The sequence below is a fragment of the Papio anubis genome, chromosome 17 (genome assembly GCF_008728515.1).
Source record: "Papio anubis isolate 15944 chromosome 17, Panubis1.0, whole genome shotgun sequence".
Classification (NCBI taxonomy): Eukaryota; Metazoa; Chordata; class Mammalia; order Primates; family Cercopithecidae; genus Papio; species Papio anubis.
Genome location: NC_044992.1, coordinates 33,615,666 through 33,637,128, shown reverse-complemented (window position 1 = coordinate 33,637,128; position 21,463 = coordinate 33,615,666). Strand labels below are relative to the sequence as shown.

At 40.1% G+C, this 21,463-nt stretch overlaps 1 protein-coding gene across 1 annotated transcript in view; it reads right to left on the bottom strand.

The window, feature by feature from the left end:
• Nucleotides 1–21,463, bottom strand: part of LOC116271047 (E3 ubiquitin-protein ligase TRIM37-like) — a 51,034-nt gene that overhangs the window by 18,902 nt on the left and 10,669 nt on the right. The window contains exons 3-6 of the mRNA XM_031657513.1: nucleotides 16,477–16,605; nucleotides 14,805–14,994; nucleotides 11,703–11,821; nucleotides 714–830 (exon numbers count right to left, since the gene is read on the bottom strand). Of these exons, the coding sequence (XP_031513373.1) occupies nucleotides 714–830; nucleotides 11,703–11,821; nucleotides 14,805–14,994; nucleotides 16,477–16,605 (555 nt within the window). The remainder of the gene's footprint in view (nucleotides 1–713; nucleotides 831–11,702; nucleotides 11,822–14,804; nucleotides 14,995–16,476; nucleotides 16,606–21,463) is intronic.

Genomic DNA, 21,463 nt, shown 5'->3' with positions numbered 1-21,463 from the left:
AGATAGTAAATATTTAGGCATTGTAGACCACAAACGGACTCTGTTGAAAATTCTTCTTTGGGCCGGGCGTGGTGGCTCATGCCTGTAATATCAGCACTTTGGGAGGCCAAGGCAGATGGTTCATGAGGTTAGGAGTTTGAGACCAGCCTGGCCAACATGGTGAAACTCCATCTCTATTAAAAATACAAAAAAATTAGCCAGGCGTGGTGGTGTGTGCCTATAATCCCAGCTACTCGGGAGGCTGAGGCAGGAGAATCACTTGAACCCAGGAGGCGGAGGTTGCAGTGAGCCAAGATCATGCCACGGCACTATAGCTTGGCAACAAAACAAGACTCTGTCTCAGGGCAAAAAAAAACCCACAAAACTCTTCTTTCTTTTGCTTGTTTTTTTAAGACTCTTTACAAAGTAAAAACCATTCTCAGGTCACAGACTACACAAAAGCAGGTTGTGGACCCCTTCTCTACCCAGTAAGTAGCACTCATTAGGTGCAACTCAGCCAAATATTACCAGCTGTGTTTTTTCAGTACTCACCATAATAGTTTACCAAAGAATACTGTCTCGTAAATGACAATAATTAAAAAAAAAAAAAAAGAAGTAGAAGCAGAAGAAGCAAAAGCAGCAGAGCGGAAGAAGCAGAAGTAGCAGCAGAAGAAGAAAGAGAAGCAGCAGCGGCGGTTTTATTAATCTGTGTAAAATGACATCATGTGCTGCACCTTCATCCGGGGGCTGTGTCATGGCCATGAAAGAGTCGTGAAACCCGCCCACGCTGGTGTGCTCTTCCTGCTCCTCATTCTCAGTGTCACATTCAATGTCACTGTCGCTACTCATTCCTGGCAGGAAGGAAGGAGAACATGTTTCTGAAAAGAAACCACCGTTAGTGAAAGGAAACAGATCTCCTTAACTACTAAACTGAGATTCCTATTGAATTTTACATAGAATGCCAAGAATTCAACAAACTAAACACAACAAAACAAAGACAAAAGTAACCACACAAACCTCGATTCTCTTTAGCTATTTAGAGCGGTGGTTTTATTTTTGTTCTCAAAGTTTAAAATTGCCCTTTCCATAGTACCTGAAAGTTATCATTTGAAAGCAGCATTAATTTCATTATACTGATAATATTTTTTTTCCAAATCAAACACTGTTTATTTTTTCAGTCACAAGAGATAACAGGAACTCTTTTAATCCTGATACATTATAGACATAATTATAGTCCCTAGCCTAAAACATAAATATAAATGTGTTATACAAATCCACATGTTAGATGAATATTAGAAATTCTGGCAGTTCTAATAATAAATTAGTTTGTATTAATTGGGCATCTAATTTTTTTGTGTATGCCAGTTGATTTTTATTTATTTTTATTTTTTGAGAGACAGGGTCTCGCTCTGTTACCGTAGGCTGGGCTGCAGTGGCCTGATCATAGCTCACTGCAGCCTCAAACTCCTGAGCTCAAGGGATACTCCTGCCTTAGCCTCCTAAGTAGATAGGTCCACAGGTACATGACACATACCTGTGTCATGTATGTACATAGCAGGGCATGCCCTGCTAATTTAAACATTTTTTAGAGGGATAGGGTCTTGCTATAATATGTTGCCCAGGCTGGTCTCGAACTCCTGACTTGAGAAGAGATCCTCCCACTTCAGCCTCTTAAAATGCTGGGATTACAGGCCACTGTGCCTGGCCACATCAGTTGATTTTTAAAAGAACAATTCTATAAAAAGTATTTGTTTCAGCAAGATAGCAATCAAGAAAACCTGAAAATCTTTCTGCTACAAATCCTTACAAATAGCCAGATAAAATATAAATGTAAAACATTATTTTAATGAATAAGCACATTAAAAGGCAGAAAGGAAATCCCCAAGTGTCAGAAACAAAGAAGGATAAGGAACTTTCATTAGTGGATCAGGGCCCACGGCTGCCCTGGAGAGTTTCATATGAGGATTTTTAAACACTGCCTTGGGATAGAAAAATGAACCCCCTACAGAAAGGGAATTGAAAGTGAGACTAAAACTCCACCCCCTGCATAATGTTAAAATTTTTGTTTTCTTGAGACAGGGTCTCACTCTGTTACCCAGGCTGGATAACAGTGGTGCAACCATGGCTCACTGCAGCCTTAACCTCCCAGGGCTCAGGTGATCCTCCCACCTCAGCCTCCCAACAGGTCTGTGCCATCACACCTGGCTAGTTTTTGTAATTTTTTAGTAGAGATGGGATTTTGCCATGTTGCCCAGACTGATCTTCAACTCCTGAGCTAAAGTGACCCACCCGCTTTGGCCTCCTAAAATGGTGGCATTACAGGAATGAGCCACCATGCTTGGCCAATGCTAAAATTTCTATTAAAGAACAGACCAGAAAAATGTCTGCCTACTGGCATAGGAAAACAGCAAGGAATTTTGTCTGTTTCTACTGGGCTCTGAAAAGGGGGAAAAAAGTCTTACCTCAAAATTCAAAGTAAGATTTACGTGCCTAATTTAGGTTTGGGATTTAAGGTCGAGGTTCAAATTTCAAGAAATTGCCATAAAAATTGTTCAGGAGCTGGTGTTATTTGAATAAAGCCAAAGTAAAATCCTCTCTGGAAGGTTCTAGGTACAACGGAGTAAGCACATTCCACTCTATCTTTCCCACTGAAAGTAGCAATAAAACCTGGAGAGATGGGTGGCATAGTTATTTAAGGATATTCATAGTTATTTACTTTGAAAAGTAAATAGAAACAGGCATACTGATGAAGCTGGAATTTGAATGACAACAAAACTGGCAGATTAACATAAGACCCAGAGTCTTATTTGGGGGAAAAAAAAAAAAAATCCTAATGAAAATGTCCAGGATACAACCCCAAATAACTCAGCATATGAAAAACCAGGAAAAGACAGCCAACAAACATCAATGATAAGATGACACAGATGTTTGGATTTAAGGGCTTTAAAGCCAGATAAAATGCTCATCAGCCAGGCCTGGTGGCACATGCCTGTAGTCCCAGCTACTTGAAAGGCTGAGGCAGGAGGATCACTTCAGCCCAGGAGGTTGAGACTAGCCTGGGCAACTTAGCAAAGCCCCAACTCTACCAAAAAAAAAAGAAAAAAAAAAGAAAATTAAAAATTAGCCAGGCACACAGTGGTGCGCACCTGTGATTGTCCTAGTTTCTAGGGAGGCTGAGGAGGGAGGCCCACTCGAGCCCAGGAGTTCAAGGCTGCAGTGAGCTGTGATTGTACCATTGTACTCCAGCCTGGGCAACAGAACACAATACCCTGAGGAACAGAGGAAGGAAGGAAGAATTAAGAAACAAGGGGATAAAGGGACTGGTCTAAACTGTGTCAAATAGAGTGCCGTAGAGATAGCAAAAATAACAAAGAAGAGACAACAGATAACAGGAAAAAAGTTAGAACTTAAAGTATAATTAAAAAGAAAAAAAGGAAAAAAGATGAAAATTTTGTAGAATTATAAAAAACATTCTGAATTAAATAAAAATATACCAAAATTTGTGGGATGTGACTATAGCAGTGCTTAAAATGAAAAGTATGCCATTAAGTGTTTATATTAGAAGAGAAAATATCTCAAATCAATAATCTAAACTACTACTTTAAGAAACTAGAAAAAGGAAATTAAACCCAAAGCAAGTAAAAGGAAGGAACTAATAAAGAAAATAATAAAATCAGCAGAAAAACAAAAAAGCCACAATGAAACAAAATGGTGTTTCTTTGAAAAGATCAATAAAGTTAAAAAAGCCTCTAGGTAGATTCACTAACAAAAAAAAGAGCAAACAAAATTTCCAATATCAGGAATGAAAGAGGACATCAACTACAGATTCTATAAACAGTAAAATATAATAAAATACTATATACTATAAATAACTGTATGCTCATGAAACCAAAAACAGACGAAATGAGCAAATTCTTTCATTGCTATAAACTACCAAAGCTTACTCAAGGAAAAATAGATGGGTATTTTAACTTTTAAAGAAATAAAATCTGCTTTAGTTAAAAAAGCTTCCAACGAAGGCAACTGTGGCCACACATGGCTTCAGTGGTGCACTCTTCCTTTTCTGTTCTCAAGAAGAGTTTGGTTAGCATTATTTCTGCCTTAAATATTTAGAAATTGTCTCCATCTTCAGCAAAGAAAAAAAAAAAAAACTTTCCTGTTCTAAAAGTGAAGAGTTTACAACAATTTAATGAAGTAGATGAAAAAGAAAAAGAGCAGAGACCATTAAAGAGACTTTTCATTAAGAGGCCAAAACTAGCTAGTTCTGTGAAGCACCACCTCCACCTTGTGGCCCTTCATGGAACTGTTGCTGAAAACACTAAAACACACAGAGTTGAACTTCAAGGCACAAATTTGATCTCTTAGTGTTTCTGAATTCCTGACAAACACCAATCTTCAGGATTCAAACACAATGAATTGGAACTCTCCGGAATTCCCAAAATCTACATTATTCTTTAAAAGAAGTTATTAAATATATTTTTCAAACTCTTTATTCATTACATGTGTATTTTTCTTTTTTTTGTTTTTGAGACGGAGTCTCCTTCTGTCACCCAGGCTGGAGTGCAGTGGCGCCATCTCTGCTCACTGCAACCTCCACCTCCCAGGTTCAAGCAATTCTCCTGCCTTAGCCTCCCAAGTAGCTGGGATTACAGGCATGTGCCACCACGCCCAGCTAATTTTTTTGTACTTTTAGTAGAGACGGGCTTCACCATATTGGCCAGGCTGGTCTCGAACTCCTGACCTTGTGATCCACCGCATCCAGCCTACATGTGTTATCTTTAAAAAAAAATCATTTAATTAGTATGTGTAAGAACTGAGGCCTATAGTGAATATTCAAATGCTAGACTGCATGTGGGTATTACTGGCTAGTATGTGAATAATGTAACGTTTAGAACTCAGTAAGGTTTATAGTACTGTGCAGAATCACAAAATGCCAATATAAGGATTTTGCTTCAAATTCTATTTCTTGGAACACCACTCAATTTTTATTAAGTATACCATGTGTAAACTCATTAATATTTACTTAGCAGACAGGGCCATGAACACACATAAAATGGCAATATTTATAATGAAGACTGATTTGTAATCACTTCTTTCCAAGGAGCTACTGTTGACCTTAACCTTTGATTCCAGGTATCAGTATTTCTAGTTTTTACTTTCAACTTGCCCTAAGTAAATTCCTTCAAATCAGTAATGTGTCTGTGTTGTTAAAACTAATTCTAATAAGACAATTAGAATAATGCTTTCCATTTATTAAACTTCTTGAGTACTTTTTCTCAGAATTCAAAAAAAATGTACATTTCCCAAGAAATGCTAGGAAGAAGTTCACGCATGAAAACACCTGGTCTTTTATCAAGTACTAAGATCTGGAAGTTTCCTACCTTTGTGAATGTAAAGAAAAAGACAAACTGCTGGATGTCAATGACAGCAATTACTATTAATTGTAAGATACTATTAATTGTTAAGAAGCTTCAGAGATTGTTAATGCAAAAGAAATCTGCATCTTATTACTCTATCCATCATCTACCGTATTTTTTGAGCACCTACTACGTATGTGCTCAGTAAAGCTAACTTGAGTTATAACTCCCTTAAATCAAGTTGCTCAAATTTCAGATGCTATGGAAAATATATGAACCACCTGGTACAGATGACACTTTGTATTCTAGTCACTAACAATTTATCTGCCTTTCTCCTTTCTCCTTTCCAAGAGGACCCTGATATTGTTCAGGTATTTTCCCTCTTCCACATAGCCATGTGGAATGAGTTGGGGAGGGAGACCAAATAACTGGACTTGGCTGGCTGGGCGCGCGGTGGCTCATGCCTGTAATCCCAGCACTTTGGGTGGCCAAGGCAGGCAGACTGCCCGAGGTCAGGAGTTCAAGACCAGCCTGGCTAACATGGCGAAACCCCGTCTCTACTAAAAATACAAAAATTAGCCAAGCACGGTGGCAGACACCTGTAATCCCAGCTACTTGGGAGGCTGAGGCAGGAGAATCGTTTGAACCTGGAAGGTGGAGGTTGCAGTGAGCAGAGATCATGCCACTGCACTCCACCCTGGGCGACAAGAGTGAAACTCCATCTCCAATAAATAAATAAATGGACTTGGCCAATTTTCCTTGACAGTGGTTGACGAGATCGAAGAGGAAGTTGTCGAGGTGCTTTGAGAAAGGTTTTCCTTGTTGCTAGAGATTATAGAGTAAATCAATCCTCTCCTACTCCCAGAATGCTGTTCTGACTCTGATGTCTAGAACTGCAGCCAACATCTTACCGCCCTGAGAAGAGCTAAGCCTCTCACTCAGAATGGCAGGGCAAAAGATAAAACAACCCCAACCCCTGCCCTCCAACACACACACACACAAAACAAGTTCCTGATGACTCTGAGCAGCTAAATTTTCTAATCCTGAAACTGCTCTAACCAGAGTTAGGTGTACCTTCTTATTATTGAGAGACTAGTTAATATAAAAGAGTTAACTTTCCTTTTTGTTCAAGTCAGTTAATTTTTTGATGAATTTTGTTAAAGGCATCTTAATCATTACCCTAAATGATCAGCAATGGCAGGCCATCATACTTTGTATTCCTCTTAAAGAGGCCACCAGCAAGGTTTTTAACAGGCATGCCAAGGCTTTTCCTTGGATGGTATTTTGAGTACCCCTGATTTAACTGAAGGGGGTTTGTGCTACTTCAGCAAGAACTGAGAGAGCAAAGCCTTCAGTTTTACAAAGAACAAGAAATAAACTGGCCTACCTACAGTTGTGCAGATTATCAATTGAAAGAAAAAGTAAGTCAACCTTTTCAGCATCAGGTCATTAAACCAAAGACTAATACAACCAAAGGTTATCCCATATGGTTCCAGTAAAAAGGAAAAGGCCTATTTACGTTTATAACTAAGAAAAAAGTTATTTTTAAACTGATGCTTAAGAGCAGTTAAGAGACACTTTAGTAGTCCCAAATTCCGAACCAGTACCACAAACAATGGCTTAAAGTCCTTCAGACAACCTTCTCTGAGAGACAGAGAGAACCCCACAGTGATCTGACACAGAATGTCTTTTTGTATTTGGCTAAAATAAAGAGTCTTGTTTTTCCTAAGCATGGATACAAGACAAACCCATTCAACTGTCTACTAAAGCTTATAGGTATATAAGGGTTTCCTGAGAACTTGCTCTTGCTGATGACAGAATAATACTGGCAACAGTGAGCAAGGCCACATTCTCCTCGAGAAACAAAGCTGATTACAGGAGGCACAGGGCTTCTTTTGTCTCCTGTACTACCTTCTCTCAGCCTCATCAGTTAGTCTCCTTCTCACAGTCTATCCTGGGACTCTGGAGGTAAACAAGCTGTTCAGATACCAACAAATTACAAGGGTGTACTTCTGTGTCATTGTTGCACATTCACAGCAACTTTTCTTATTGAGTTCTAGGTGCTTTATAGCACAACACCCCATATATAAAGATAAAATGTGTTACTGAGTAATACTGACCACTTAACTCTAAATCCCGTATGAATAACTCCATTCTTTCTAAGACTTGGAAAATGTACTGATCTTCACTATGGCCAAGCAAATGCCCTTCTTCAGTTTAGGACAAGCTGTCAATTGCTTTAAATAAGAAATGAAACTGGTGTCAAAAAGTTCCGGTGTTTTCTGTGCTGACCGGCCATTTTACATATAAAAATTCGTGCTGAGATAATGTAAATCGATAAATTGGAGGCTGAAATTAAGTCCAAATCGGCCGGGTGTGGTGGCTTATGCCTGTAACCCAGCACTCTGGGAAGCTGAGGCAGAAGGATCATTTGAGCCCAGGAGTTTAAGACCAGTCTGAGCAACAGAGCAAGAACAAGTCTCTATAAAAAATTAAAAATAAAGAAGTCCAAATCATTTCATTTAAATTAACCATGCTTCTTACCAATTTTCCTGCCCCTAGTTCCACATACGCTATTCCCACCCCCAAATCCATTCTCCACAATGCAGCTACAGTAGAAATGTTAAAGTGTCACTTCTAACTTAGATCCTATTCAAATGACAAAGTTCAAATTCTAGCTGGGATATTCCACGTAACTCTTCATGATCTGGCCTCTGTCTCCCTTCTGGTCTCTCTTTCACCAGTCTTCATCTGGCTAACTTCTACTCATCCCTTAGGATGATCTTTCCAAGGGTGAATTAGGGACTAGGTTAGCAGCGAGAGGCGACAGTTAAGAGCACTGGCTCTAGGTTCAAATTCTAGCTCTTCTAATTTCTTTTTTTTCTTTTCTATTTTTTTTTTTTTGAGACAGAGTCTCGCTCTGTCGCCCAGGCTGAAGTGCAACGGTCACAATCTTGGCTCACTGCAACCTCCGCCTCCCGGGTTCAAGCGATTCTCCTGCCTCAGCCTCTTGAGTAGCTGGGATTATAGGAGCGTGCTACCATGCCCGGCTGATTTTTCTATTTTTAGTAGAGATGGAGTTTCACCATGTTGGCCAGGCTAGTCTCAAACTCCTGACCTCAGGTGATCGGCCTTCCCAAAGTGCTGGGATTTGCAGGCATGAGCCAACGTGCTCAGCCTTCCAATTTCTTTTCTTTTTTTTGCGGGGGGGGGGGGGGGGGATGAAGTTTCGCTCTTGTTGCCCAGGCTGGAGCACAATGGTGCGATCTCGGCTCACTGCAACCTCTGCCTCCCGGGATCAAGCGATTCTCCTGCCTCAGCCTCCCAAGTAGCTGGGATTACAGGTGACCGCCACCACGCCTGGCTAATTTTTGTATATTTAGTAGAGACAGGGTTTCACCATGTTGATCAGGCTGGCCTTGAACTTCTGACCTCAGGTGATCCACCCTCCTCAGCCTCCCAAAGTGCTGGGATTACAGGCATGAGCCACTGCGCCCGGCCCCAGCCTTTCAATTTATAACCCTGTGACTCTGAGTAAGGTTACTCACCTTACTCACTCACCTGTAAAACTAGGTTAACAAAAGCAACTACCATGTAGTTATTTTGAGAACACCACAATACTGGTAAAGTCTTTAACATATTAAGAACTTAGTATTATCTATTATTTTTATTACATATCTCATCTTTGAGCTGCCTATATACCTTATCACAGCACTCATCATCCTAAATTATAACTGGCTATCAGTCTCCTCCCACACCTAACAACTGGTTTTCAACTGCTCTCCTTGCCACCCTCCTACCACTACCACCACACATACTAGCATACCTGAGAGCTACAACTTATTTCTATTAGTAACTGTGGCCCACTCTGGCAAGTGATTCTCAAGGAGTGGTCACCTCTGGTTGAGAATTATTTAGTTCAACTATTGGTTCGTGACTGGGGATGATTTTGCCTCCCAGGAAACATTTGGCAATGTCTGGAGACATTTTTGGTTGTTGTAACAGGAGGGAAACACTACTGGTATCTAGCGGTTAAAAGCTGAGGATGCTGCTAAACATTCCACAATGCAGAGAACAGCCCCTGTAAAATAAAGAATTACGTGGTCTAAATGGCAATTGGTGCCAAGGTGGAGAGTCTGAACTAGATAGTAAGTTCAGGAATTTTATCACTGGCATCAAATACAACATCTGGTAAATTAGAAGCATTTCATAAATGTTGCATGTAAAAAATGAGCTTATTATTGTCATTTGAGATAGAGTCTCATCCTGTCGTCCAGGCTGGAGTGCAGTGGCGTGATCTTGGCTCACTGCAACCTCTGCCTCCTGGTTCAAGCAATTCTCCTGCGTTAGCCTCCCGAGTAGCTGAGATTACAGGTGTCTGCTACCACACCTGGCTAATTTTTGTATATGTAGTAGAGATGAGGTGTCACTATTTTTGCCAGGCTGGTCTCGAACTCCCGACTTCAAGTAATCTGCCTGCCTCAGCCTCCCAAAGTACTGGGATTACAGGCATGAGCCACTGCGCTTGGTGGAAGAAAAATGTAATTCCAGTATATTCTGTAGTAATTTAAGCTACTACAATCCAGTATGTATGGAGACACACAGAAAGTATTCCCCGGTCGGGCACAGTGGCTCACGCCTGTAATGCCAGCACTTTGGGAGGCCAAGGCGAGTGGATCATGAGGTCAGGAGTTTGAGACCAGCCTGGCCAATACAGTGAAATACCGTCTCTTACTAAAAATACAAAAATTAGCCGGGCATGTTGGCAGGACCTGTAATCCCCGCTACACAGAGGCTGAGAAAGGAGAATCACTTGAACCCGGGAGCTGGAGGTTGCAGTGAGCCAAGATTGCGCCACTGCACTCCAGCCTGTGTGACAGAGCTAGACTCCGTCTTGGGGGAAACAAAAAACAACAGAAAGTTATTCCCCACAGGCCTGTTCTATAAAGATCATCAATCATAATATTTCTTTCCTGATGTTTTAACAATAAACACATCATTTACAAAAATCTTTTCTATTTAATCTCTTCTACTGAAATAATGCTGCCCACTACAGGAGCACCAACTAAGAAAACCAAAATGTTTAGTGTTCTTTAACTGAGAAACCTGAAAATGCCACCACCCACACACCCTCTTCTTAGGGCAGCTGAGTAGATGCTGGCACCTGCACGTATGCTTTGAGCTACAATTCATCAATCATTGAAATTCAAATGAGTGCAGAGGTGGAAGGTGGCAGAGTTTCACTAAGAAATGAAAAAATTACAAGGCCAAATATCATTAAGAGAGTTGACATTCTTTTCTACCAATTTATACAGGACACAGCAAGGGCAATACATATAGCCTTGTTCCAAGCACCTCTGTTGCCCCAAATTGCAAAATGTCTTCTATGCTTTTAGATAAACAATAATGAACTTGGAAGAATATTCAAAGGAAACATTAGAAAGTATATCTGAGAAAAAGCTGAAGTCAGTCATCATATGGGATTTAAAAAATGGTCAAAACCTGGAATGCTTCTTTAAGAAGAAAAAAATCAATCTGCAGACACTAATTAAGACTGACTAAAAAATACTTAACATTTACTATTCTAATTAGTCGTTCTGGGGCACATCTTCCCCATTAGATTGTGAACAGATCTAATTCAACTTTATTTTTTTTTTTTTTTTGAGACGGAGTCTCGCGCTGTGTCACCCAGGCTGGAGTGCAGTGGCGCGATCTCGGCTCACTGCAAGCTCCGCCTCCCAGGTTCAGGCCATTCTCCTGCCTCAGCCTCCGAGTAGCTGGGACTACAGGCGCCCGCCACCACGCCCGGCTAGTTTTTTGTATTTTTAGTAGAGACGGGGTTTCACCATGTTAGCCAGGATGGTCTCGATCTCCTGACCTCGTGATCCGCCCGCCTCGGCCTCCCAAAGTGCTGGGATTACAGGCTTGAGCCACCGCGCCCGGCTAATTCAACTTTATATTAATAAATCTAGCAAAAATTCAATGCATGGTATGTAGGTGCCTTAATATATTTATTGACTGAACAGATGAACAATATGCAGATATTTTCCCCATACAAATGCCTGTTCTAGTAAGGCCTGTCCTTTTATGTAGTAACTTACTCATTTTGCCTTCCTCTGTATTTAACATCTTAGCAAATCAAATTCAGTGGTACAAGGAATGTTGTGTTCAGATCAAGCATGTCGAATAGCAGATCTCAGTAATGTTTCCATTAAACCAACCACTCCCTATCCCTATCACTACCACTACGACTACCACCACCACCACCACTACGACTACCACCACCACCACCACCACCACCACCCACCACCAAAAAAAGGACAGAATTCTCATTTCCTGCTTACTTGTAAGTTTATCATTCCTTACCTTCTTCAGGGGCAGCTGAAGCTCCTTCAGGTAGTACAGGCTGTAACTCTCCAGTTTCAGAATTATTTTCCGAATCAGTCATCTGCAGTCCTTCCAGATGACCTCCTTTAGCATTAGCCCTCAAAGAAGAAAACAACTTGGTATTTTTATGTAACTAGTAAGTGACACAATAATCTATATTTTCTTTTTGAACTGAGCACCAAACTAAGTAGGGTACGTGCTCTGGTGTTTAATAATAAATTTCAAATTTTATCTTAAAATATTTCATTAAGGGCCGGGCGCAGTGGCTCATGCCTGTCATCCCAGCACCTTGGGAGGCTAAGGCGGGTGGATCACCTGAGGTAAGAGTTCAAGACCAGCCTGGACAAGATGGTGAAGCTCTGTTTCTACTAAAAATACAAAAATTAGCCAGGTGTGGTGGTGGGCGCCTGTAATCCCAGCTACTTGGGAGGCTGAGGCAGAGAACTGCTTGAACCCAGGAGGCACAGGTTGCAGTGAGCCGAGATTGCACTGCTGCACTGCAGCCTGGGCGACAGAGCAAGACTCTGTCTCAAAAAAAAAAAAAAAAATAAAAAATAAAATAAATAAAAAAATTTCACTTAACATTCACAAAAAAATGTTATGAAATGGTGGATTATATCAATGTTAGTATCCTGGTTGTGATACTGTACTACAGTTTTGCAAAATGTTATTAGGGGAGAAAAGTACACAAGATGTCTCTGCATTATTTCTTACAACTGTATGTGAATCTATAATTAGCTCAATAAAATTTTAACTTATAAATATAAATGGAAGTTTTAAATAATATGTTCTAAGAGGGAAAGACTTTTAAGATATATTATTATTACTATTATTTGAGATGGAGTCTCAGTCGGTCACCCAGGCTAGCGTGTAGTGATGTGATCTCAGCTCACTGCAACCTCTGCCTCCTGGGCTTAAGCGATTCTCCTGCCTCAGCCTTGCAAGTAGCTGGGATTACAGGTGCCCAGCATGACGCCGACAATTTTTGTACTTTGTTTTTAGTAGAGACAGTGTTTTACCATCATGGCCAGGCTGGTCTCGAACTCCTGACCTCAAGTGATCTGACCACCTCAGCCTCCCAAAGTGTTGGGGTTTACAGGTGTGAGCCACGGTGCCTGGCCTGAGAGATATTATTGAATGAGAAATCAAAGTACACCTTTTGTATTAAAAAAGCTACATAGTCACAGCTCCTTAAATACACACAAAAACTGAGAAGACACAGCATACATGAAAAATAAAGAACAGCATGAATGTGTGTGGGGCAAGGGGTTGGAAAACTAGGTTGTGGGAGATAAGGATGGGAAACTTTTCACTTATTCTTTTTTCCTTTCATTTTGAAACACTTATCATTAGTATTTAATATTTATTTTTATTTAAAAAATAAACAGAGGCAAGGTCTTGCTATGTTGCCAAGGCTGTTCTCAAATTCCTGGGCTCAGGCAATCCTCCCACCTCAGCCTCCAAAAGTGCTGAGATTACAGGTGTGTGCCACTGTGCCCAGCCTTTCATCAGTATTTAAACTTTTTGCTTACACTACTTTAAATCAGGCAGGGAAAAAAAAGACATGAGCTGGACAGCATCCACATGAACCAGTCTGGCAGATAAAATCAACTGCAAAATGAGGATCATGGCTAAGAGCTGCAGACACTTGTACAGGATTTTACACTCTAGAAAAAAAAAACTAAGTTCATGTATATTTAACTGTGATGACTAAAGGCAGATAAAAGTATCTCCATAGCAAATACAATATAAAAGCTAGTTGCAGCTTTAATTTGAAGAAATGTATAAAACATCAGGCTAGGTAGTAGGTAGGGAAGACAAGATAATCTCCAGTGATTTTAACATCTTTCTACTACTGAAACTTGAGCCACAAAGGAAAGCTAAACCACCAGCCAATCTTGTAGTTTTGGTAATAAGCCAGACACCTTGACTATATAAAATTAAGTAAACTTAAAGGGTGTTAATCTTTCTCCAATTGAGGTAAAATTCTTTTCAGAGTCTCCAAAATAGAACTATTTCATTGTTTAAATTTAGAAATAGGTTTAATATCCATAAAATAGCAGATGGATATTAATGGCTCATGATCTGCCACATCCATAGCCAATATCCATAATCACTCTATCTTTTGAATAGATGGAAGTTTAATTGCCATGCCTGGGATTTGAGTTTATGTCTCTTAGGGGAGAGATAAAGGTGTTAACTACTATATATCCTTTTGGAAAATTCCAACTATAAGTTTTGAGGATACTTTGATAAGAGGAGAGAAGAAAGGTGAGATAAAAGCAGAAAAGCAGTGTTAAAGTTGCTGTAAGTGCTTTGTTTCATACAAAATACATATAAATGCCTGTGACATGTAATATAGCCCAACACTAACATTTTTGACAAGTGTAGACTGAAAAAAAAAAATAAAAACCAAAAAAAGCTGACAACCTTCCCCCCCACACACACAAATTTACAAGGCAGAGTTCAGATAAGGTTACGTATCATTGTGAAAATGAGCTCTAACTCTGAAAATGAGCTCCAACATATCTAAACTAAACTTCCAGTACTATCTCATCCCATTTAAAAAAAGTACTATCTCATCCCGTTAAAAAAAAAAGTAAAATCTCTGATATTTTAAAAAGTTAAAATTTAGGGCAGGTGCAGTGGCTCAGGCCTGTAATCCCAACACTCTGGGAGGCCAAGGTGGGCATATCACTTGAGGTCTCAGGAGTTCAAGACCAGCTTGGCCAACATGGCGAAACTTTGTCTCTACTAAAAGTACAAAAATTAGCAAGGTGTGGTGGTGGGCACCTGTAATCCCAGCTACTTGGGAGGCTGATGCAGGAGAATCGCTCAAACCCGGGAGGCAGAGGTTGCAGTGAGCTGAGATCACGCCACTGCACTTCAGCCTGGGTGACAGAGCGAGGCTCTGTTAAAAAAAAAAAAAAAAAAGTTAAAATTTAGTGCAATAAATGTATTTTCTGTCCACTAAAAAATTAGCAAGGTAGAAATTAATTTGTTCATCATGATGCAAACTTAAAGTTCCAAACAAAGCTATTAGCTATTATACCATTACATATACAAAACAACTTAATTTACCCCAAGGTGACCATTTTTCTCCTTTTCTCAACAGCAGGCAAGCCACTGAAAACTGCAACCACAACAGCATCTGAATCCAAAGCTTTACACTGCCGGTCTTCAGTTTTTGGCAGAATATCACCAATACTGCCATGTATCAAGGCTCGGGGAGAACTGTGCCTGCTCCCAGACTGAGAGCTTCCTGGGGAGCCTTCAAAAAAAGGAAGAGGGAATACAAAAATTAACTGGGTATGATGGTGTGCACCTGTAATCTCAGCTACTTGGGAGGCTGAGACACGAGGATCACTTGAACCTGGGAGGCGGAGGTTGCGGTGAGCCGAGATTGTACTACACTCCAGCCTGGACAACAGAGCAAGACTCAAAAAAAAAAAAAAAAAGGAGGGATAATCAGAAAGAAGGCAAATAAACATGGAAGGTCTCTCTCAGTTATATTAGAAAATCTCACTATATATGTAATTTTAAAACTACATAAAAACTTCAAAAATAGGCCGGGTGTGGTGGCTCATGCCTGTAATCCTGGCACTCTGGGAGGCCAAGGCGGATGGATCACCTAAGGTCAGGAGTTCAAGGTCAGCCTGGCCAACGTGGTGAAACCTTGTCTCTACTAAAAATACAAAAATTAGCTGGGCGTGGTGGCGTGCACTTGTAGTCCCAGTTACTCGGGAGACTGAGGCAGGAGAATCACTTGAACACGGGGGGCGGAGGTTGTGGTGAGCCAAGATTGTACCATTGCACTACAGCCTAGGAAACAAGAGCAAAAAACTCCATCTCAAACAAGAAAAAAACACTTCAAAAATAATTTTGAAACATATCCCATTTATTTTTATGCCAGGCATTTAAAATTAAGGAGTCCAGGCCAAGTGTTGTGGCTCACACCTGTAATTTTACACTTTGGCAGGCTGAGACAGGAAGACTGTTTGAGCTCAGAAGTTCAAGACCAGCCTGGGCAATGTAGCGAAACCCTGTCTTGGCAAAAAAAAATTAAAAAAAAAAAAAAAAAAAAAAAAAGCCAGGTACGGCTGCATGTGTCTGTGTCTGTGGTCCCAGCTACTTGGGAGGCTGAGGTGGAAGGATCACTTTTGTCTGGGAGGTCAAGGCTGTAGTGAGCTATGATTGCACCACTGCATCGCTAGCCTAGAAAACAGAGCAAGACTCTATCTCAGGAAAACAACAAAAATAAAAAATAAATAAAATCAAGGAGTTTAGAATACATAGTCTAACGGCTGTATGTTAAGGGTCTGTTCTGTTGTGAGATCAAGAAACTTTCGGGCCAGGTGTGGTGGGGCTCATTCCTGTAATCCTAGCACTTTGGGAGGTTGAGGTAGGAGGATTGCTTGAGCTCAGGAGTTTAAGACCAACCGGGGCAACCTGTCTCTATAAAAAACACAAAAATTAGCCAGGCATAGTGGTGCACACCTGTAGTCCCAGCTACTTGGTGGGGCTGAGGCAGGAGGATCGCTTAAACCACCGGTCGAGGCCGCGGTGAGCCAAGATCGCACCACTGCACTCCCGCCTGGGTGACAAAGTGAGACCCTGTTTCAAAAAAAGAAACTTTCAAATCCAACGTTAGCATTTTTGGTACCCTTCAAGATCTAAAGCTCCATGATAACATCAATTTCAGGTAATAAATATCTACCCCACTAAAAGTACATTCTGAATCCCTCACATTTACCTTCAGACAGAGTCTGACAGTCTCCCTTTGAACGACTACTCTCTCCAGGGTCCACTGCTCTTCGAAGTGATAGACTACCTGCTACACTGGATCGAGCTGGCTTGGGCGAATTACTCTTCTTATTTGTGGCTGCAAAGACATTTAAGAACACCTCTGAATAGGATACAACAGCATAAAACTTACTATTTAGTCCGTCAGAAAAAGTTTTAATCTTACCTTGCATGGAAGCCGTTCTCTCTACTGTCTAAAAATAAAAAACATTCTGTAGCCCCAACTGGTTATAAAACATTCCCATCTTGTTGCTTGTGGAGCAGAATCTTTGTTTTTTCAGACGGAGTCTTGCTCTTGTTGCCTAGGCTGGAGTGCAATGGAGCAATCTTGGCTCACTACAACCTCCACCTCCTGGGTTCAAGCAATTCTCCTGCCTCAGCCTCCGAGTAGCTGAGATTACAGGCAGCCGTCACCATGCCCAGCTAATTTTTGTATTTTTAGCAGAGACAGAGTTTTGTCATGTTGGCCAGGCTGGTCTCGAACACCTGACCTCAGGTGATCCACCTGCCTCAGCCTCCCAAAGTGCTGGGATTACAGACGTGCGCCAACCACACCCAGCCCGTAAAATCTTAACTTAAAAGACTACTTAAAAGATTATCTGTGAGCTCCATAAGAAAAATCATACAAATTTCAATGCAGTTAAACTATTAACAAAAATATAACCCATCAAACATTTGGAAATTGTTTTTTTTTTTTTTTTGAGACGGAGTCTCGCTCTGTCGCCCAGGATGGAGTGCGGTGGCGCGATCTCAGCTCACTGCAAGCTCCGCCTCCCGGGTTTACGCCATTCTCCTGCCTCAGCCTTCCGAGTAGCTGGGACTACAGGCACCCACCACCTCGCCTGGCTAGTTTTTTGTATTTTTTAGTAGAGACGGGGTTTCACCGTATTAGCCAGGATGGTCTCGATCTCCTGACCTCGTGATCCACCCATCTTGGCCTCCCAAAGTGCTGGGATTACAGGCTTGAGCCACCGCGCCCAGCCAGAAATTGTTAAGTATTATTGGATTAAAAAGAAAATCAATGCTGAGTTAGAAACAAATTACAATCACAGTACTTCAAATCAAAATGTCTGTCGCCAAACCAGTAGTGAAAAGAAAATGTATAGCCTTAAAATGAATTAATTAGCAAAAAAAGGGACTATATGACCTAATATGCATAGATTCAAAAGCCAGGAAAACAATAAAAATAAACAAGCAAGAATGCTATTGCCAGAAGGCAGGGACCTGCCCTTGAATTCAGCCTGCAAATCTGTGAGTTAAATAAATCTCTTTTAAAAATAAATTTTTAAAAAAGAACAAAAATAAAATTGTAAAAAAGAATTTTAAAAAAGCAGAAGAAATCCATTAATAGATAATAAACAGGTTTAGCAAGGTTGCAGGATATAAGACAAAATAACTTACTGTATTTCTCTGCACTAGCAGATAATGTGAGAATGAAGTTAACAAAACAATTTCATTTTTAATAGCATAAAATACAATTAAAATACTTAGGAATTTATTTAACAAAAGAAATGTGAGACTTGTTCACTGAAAACCACCACACATTGTTGAAAGAAAATAGAGACAACAGCAAAGACATCCTGTGTTCATCCTGATTGGAACACTTAATACTGTTAACAAAGCAATATTCTTAAAACTGATCTACAGATTCAACACAATTTCTATAAAAATCATAGTTGTTTCTTTTTTTTTTTTTTTTTTGCAGAAATTGACAAGCTAATCCTAAAATCTATTTGAAAATGTAAGAGACCCACAATACCCAAAATAATCTTAAATAGAACACTCACTTCTGATTTCAAAAGTTACTGTAACTACAGTAATCAAGACTATGTGGTACTGCCATGTACACATATATATCATCAAAACAGAACTGAGAGTCTAGAAACAAACCCTTACATTTATGGTCCACTGATTTTTGACAAGGATGCCAAGACAATGCAATGGGCAAAGAAAAAAAGGGGACAATAACGAGTGCTGCCAATGGTGTGGAAAACCTGGAGCCCTCATATACTGTTGCTGGGAATATCAAATGATGCAGCTACTTTGGAAAATATTCTGGCACTGGTAGTTCCTCAAAAAGTTAAACACAGTTGCCATGTAACCCATTAATTCCACTTCTAAGTATATACTCAAACAAAACCATATGTCCAAACAAAAACCCGTACATGAATGTTCATAGCAGCACTACTGATAATGACCAAAAAGTAGAAACAACCCAAATATCCATCAACTAATGAGTGGATAAATAGTATGTAGTACAGCCATACAATAAAATATCATGCAGCCATAAAACGGAATAAATATATGTCACAATATGGATGAACCTTGAAAGGGCTGTGTTAAGTGAAATAAGCCAGACATAAGACCTCATATGGTATGAGTCTATTTATATGAAAAGTCCAGGCTGGGTGCGGTGGCTCACATCTGTAATCCCAGCACTTTGGGAGGCCAAGGTGGGCGGAGCATGAAGTCAAGAGATCAAGACCATCCTGGCCAACATGGTGAAACCTCATCTCTACTAAAAATACAAAAATTAGCTGGACCTGGTGGTGCACACCTGTAGTCCCAGCTCCTCGGGAGGCTGAGGCAGGAGAATGGCATGAACCTAGAAGGTGGAGCTTGCAGTGAGCCAAGACTGTGCCACTGCACTCCAGCCTGGGCGACAGAGCGAGACTCCATCTCAAAAAAAAATCCAGAAGAAGAAAAATCCATAGAGAATAAGTAGATTAGTGGTTACCAGAAGATAGGAGGAGGGGAAGATGGCGAATGACTCTTTGGGTTTGGAGCTCTAGGGAGACGGTTAATGAAAATGTTCTAGACTTAGGAAAAATGACGACCAGTTTCTCCACTAAAAGGATAAATGAATTATCAGTTAAGGAAAAAACCGTTAATAGGCCGGGCGCAGTGGCTCGTGCCAGTAATCCCAGAACTTTGGGAGGCCAAAGTGGGTGGATTACCTGAGGTCAGGAGTTTGAGACCAGCCTGGCCAGCATGGTGAAACCCCGTCTCTACTAAAAATGCAAAAATTAGCCAGGCATGGTGGCACACACCTGTAATCCCAGCTATTCGGGAGGCTGAGGCAAGAGAATTGCTTGAGCCCAGGAGATGGAGGTTGCAGTGAGCCAAGATTGCGTCACTGTACTCCAGCCTGGCGGACAGAGTGAGACTCTGTCTCAAAAAAAGTATTAACAAAGACAAAAGTAGAAATATAATGAAATGGTAAAAGAGAATGTATGAAATGAATCTAAGAACTTAGTCTTTGAGGAAATGAACAAAATTAGCAAACCCCTTGAGCAGGTCAAATCAAAGGAGAAAAAAAAAACCACAAGTAAGCAATAAAATAAGTGAAAAAGAAGTTAACACCCCACATGCACGAGAAGTTTGAAAAATTTCAGAAAACAGAATAAATGACTGTACGTCAATAAATTTAAAGACCCAAATATAATCAGTTTTTCTTGAAAAACTATAGTAACTGACTTAGGTAGCAGCAGAAGTATGAGAAAACCACATCTGACAAGAGATTAATGACCAGGATCTAAAACAACTCTACAGGAAAAAATTTAATAATCTGATTAAAAATGGGCAAAAAATCTTAATAGATATTTCTCAAAAGAAGACATACAAATAGCAAACAGGCATATGAAAAAAGTGCTCAACATCACTTATCATCAGAGAAATTCAAATCAAAACTACAATAAGATACCATCTCATCCGAGTTAAAATGGCTTTTATTCAAAACACAGGCAATAACAAATGCTGGTGAGGATGTAGAGAAAAGACAACTCTCATACACCATTGATGGGAATGCAAGTTAGTAAAACCACTACGGAAAACAGTTTGGAGGTTCCTCAAAAAAACTAAAAATAGATCTACCATATGATCCAGCAATCCCACTGCTGATTATATACCCAAAAGAAAGCAAATTAGTATATCAAAGAGATATCTGCTGTCCCATGTTTACTACAGCACTATTCACAATAACCACGGTTTGGAAGCAACCTAAGATCCATAGACAAATGGATAAAGAAAATGTGGGTTGGGCATGGTAGCTCACGCCCGTAATCCTAGCACTTTGGAAGCCCGAGGTAGGTGGATCATTTGAGGTCAGGAGTTCGAGACCAGCCTGACCAACATGATAAAACCCCATCTATACTAAAAAATACAAAAAAATTAGCTGGATATGGTGGCACATGCCTGTAGTCCCAGCTACTTGGGAGGCTGAGGCAGGAGAATCACTTGAACCCAGGAGGCAGAGGTTGCAGTGAACCGAGATTGTGCCACTGCACTCCAGCCTGGGCAACAGAGTGAGACTCCATCTCAAAAAAAAAGAAAAAAGAAAAAAGAAAATGTGGTACATATACACATGGAATACTATTCAGCCATAAAAAAGGAATGAGATCCTGTCATTTGCAACAACCTGGGTGGAACTAGAATCATTATGTTAAGTGAAATAAGTAGGCACAGAAAGACAAACTTCACACATTCTCACTTATTTGTGGGGGCTAAAAATTAAAACAACCGAACTCAAGATAATAAAGCAATGGTTACCAGAGACTAGGGAGTGTAGCGGGTGACTGGTGGGGATGGTTAATGGGCACAAAAATATAGTTAGATAGAATGAATAAGATCTAGTATTTGTTAGTACAACAGGGTGACTACAGTCTACAATAATTTATTGTACTTCTAAAAATAACTAAAAGAGTACAATTGGATTGTTTCAACACAAAGGATAAATGTTTGAGATGATGGATACTCCATTTACCCTGATGTGATTATTATGCATTGTAAGCCTGTATCAAAATATCTCATATATCCTATAAATATATATACCTAAAATGTACCCACAAAAATTTTTAAAAAAATTAAAAATAGGAGGAAATCAATAAATGCAACAGAAATTAAAAAGGCTGTTAAAGTTCTAACTCTGAGTTATTATA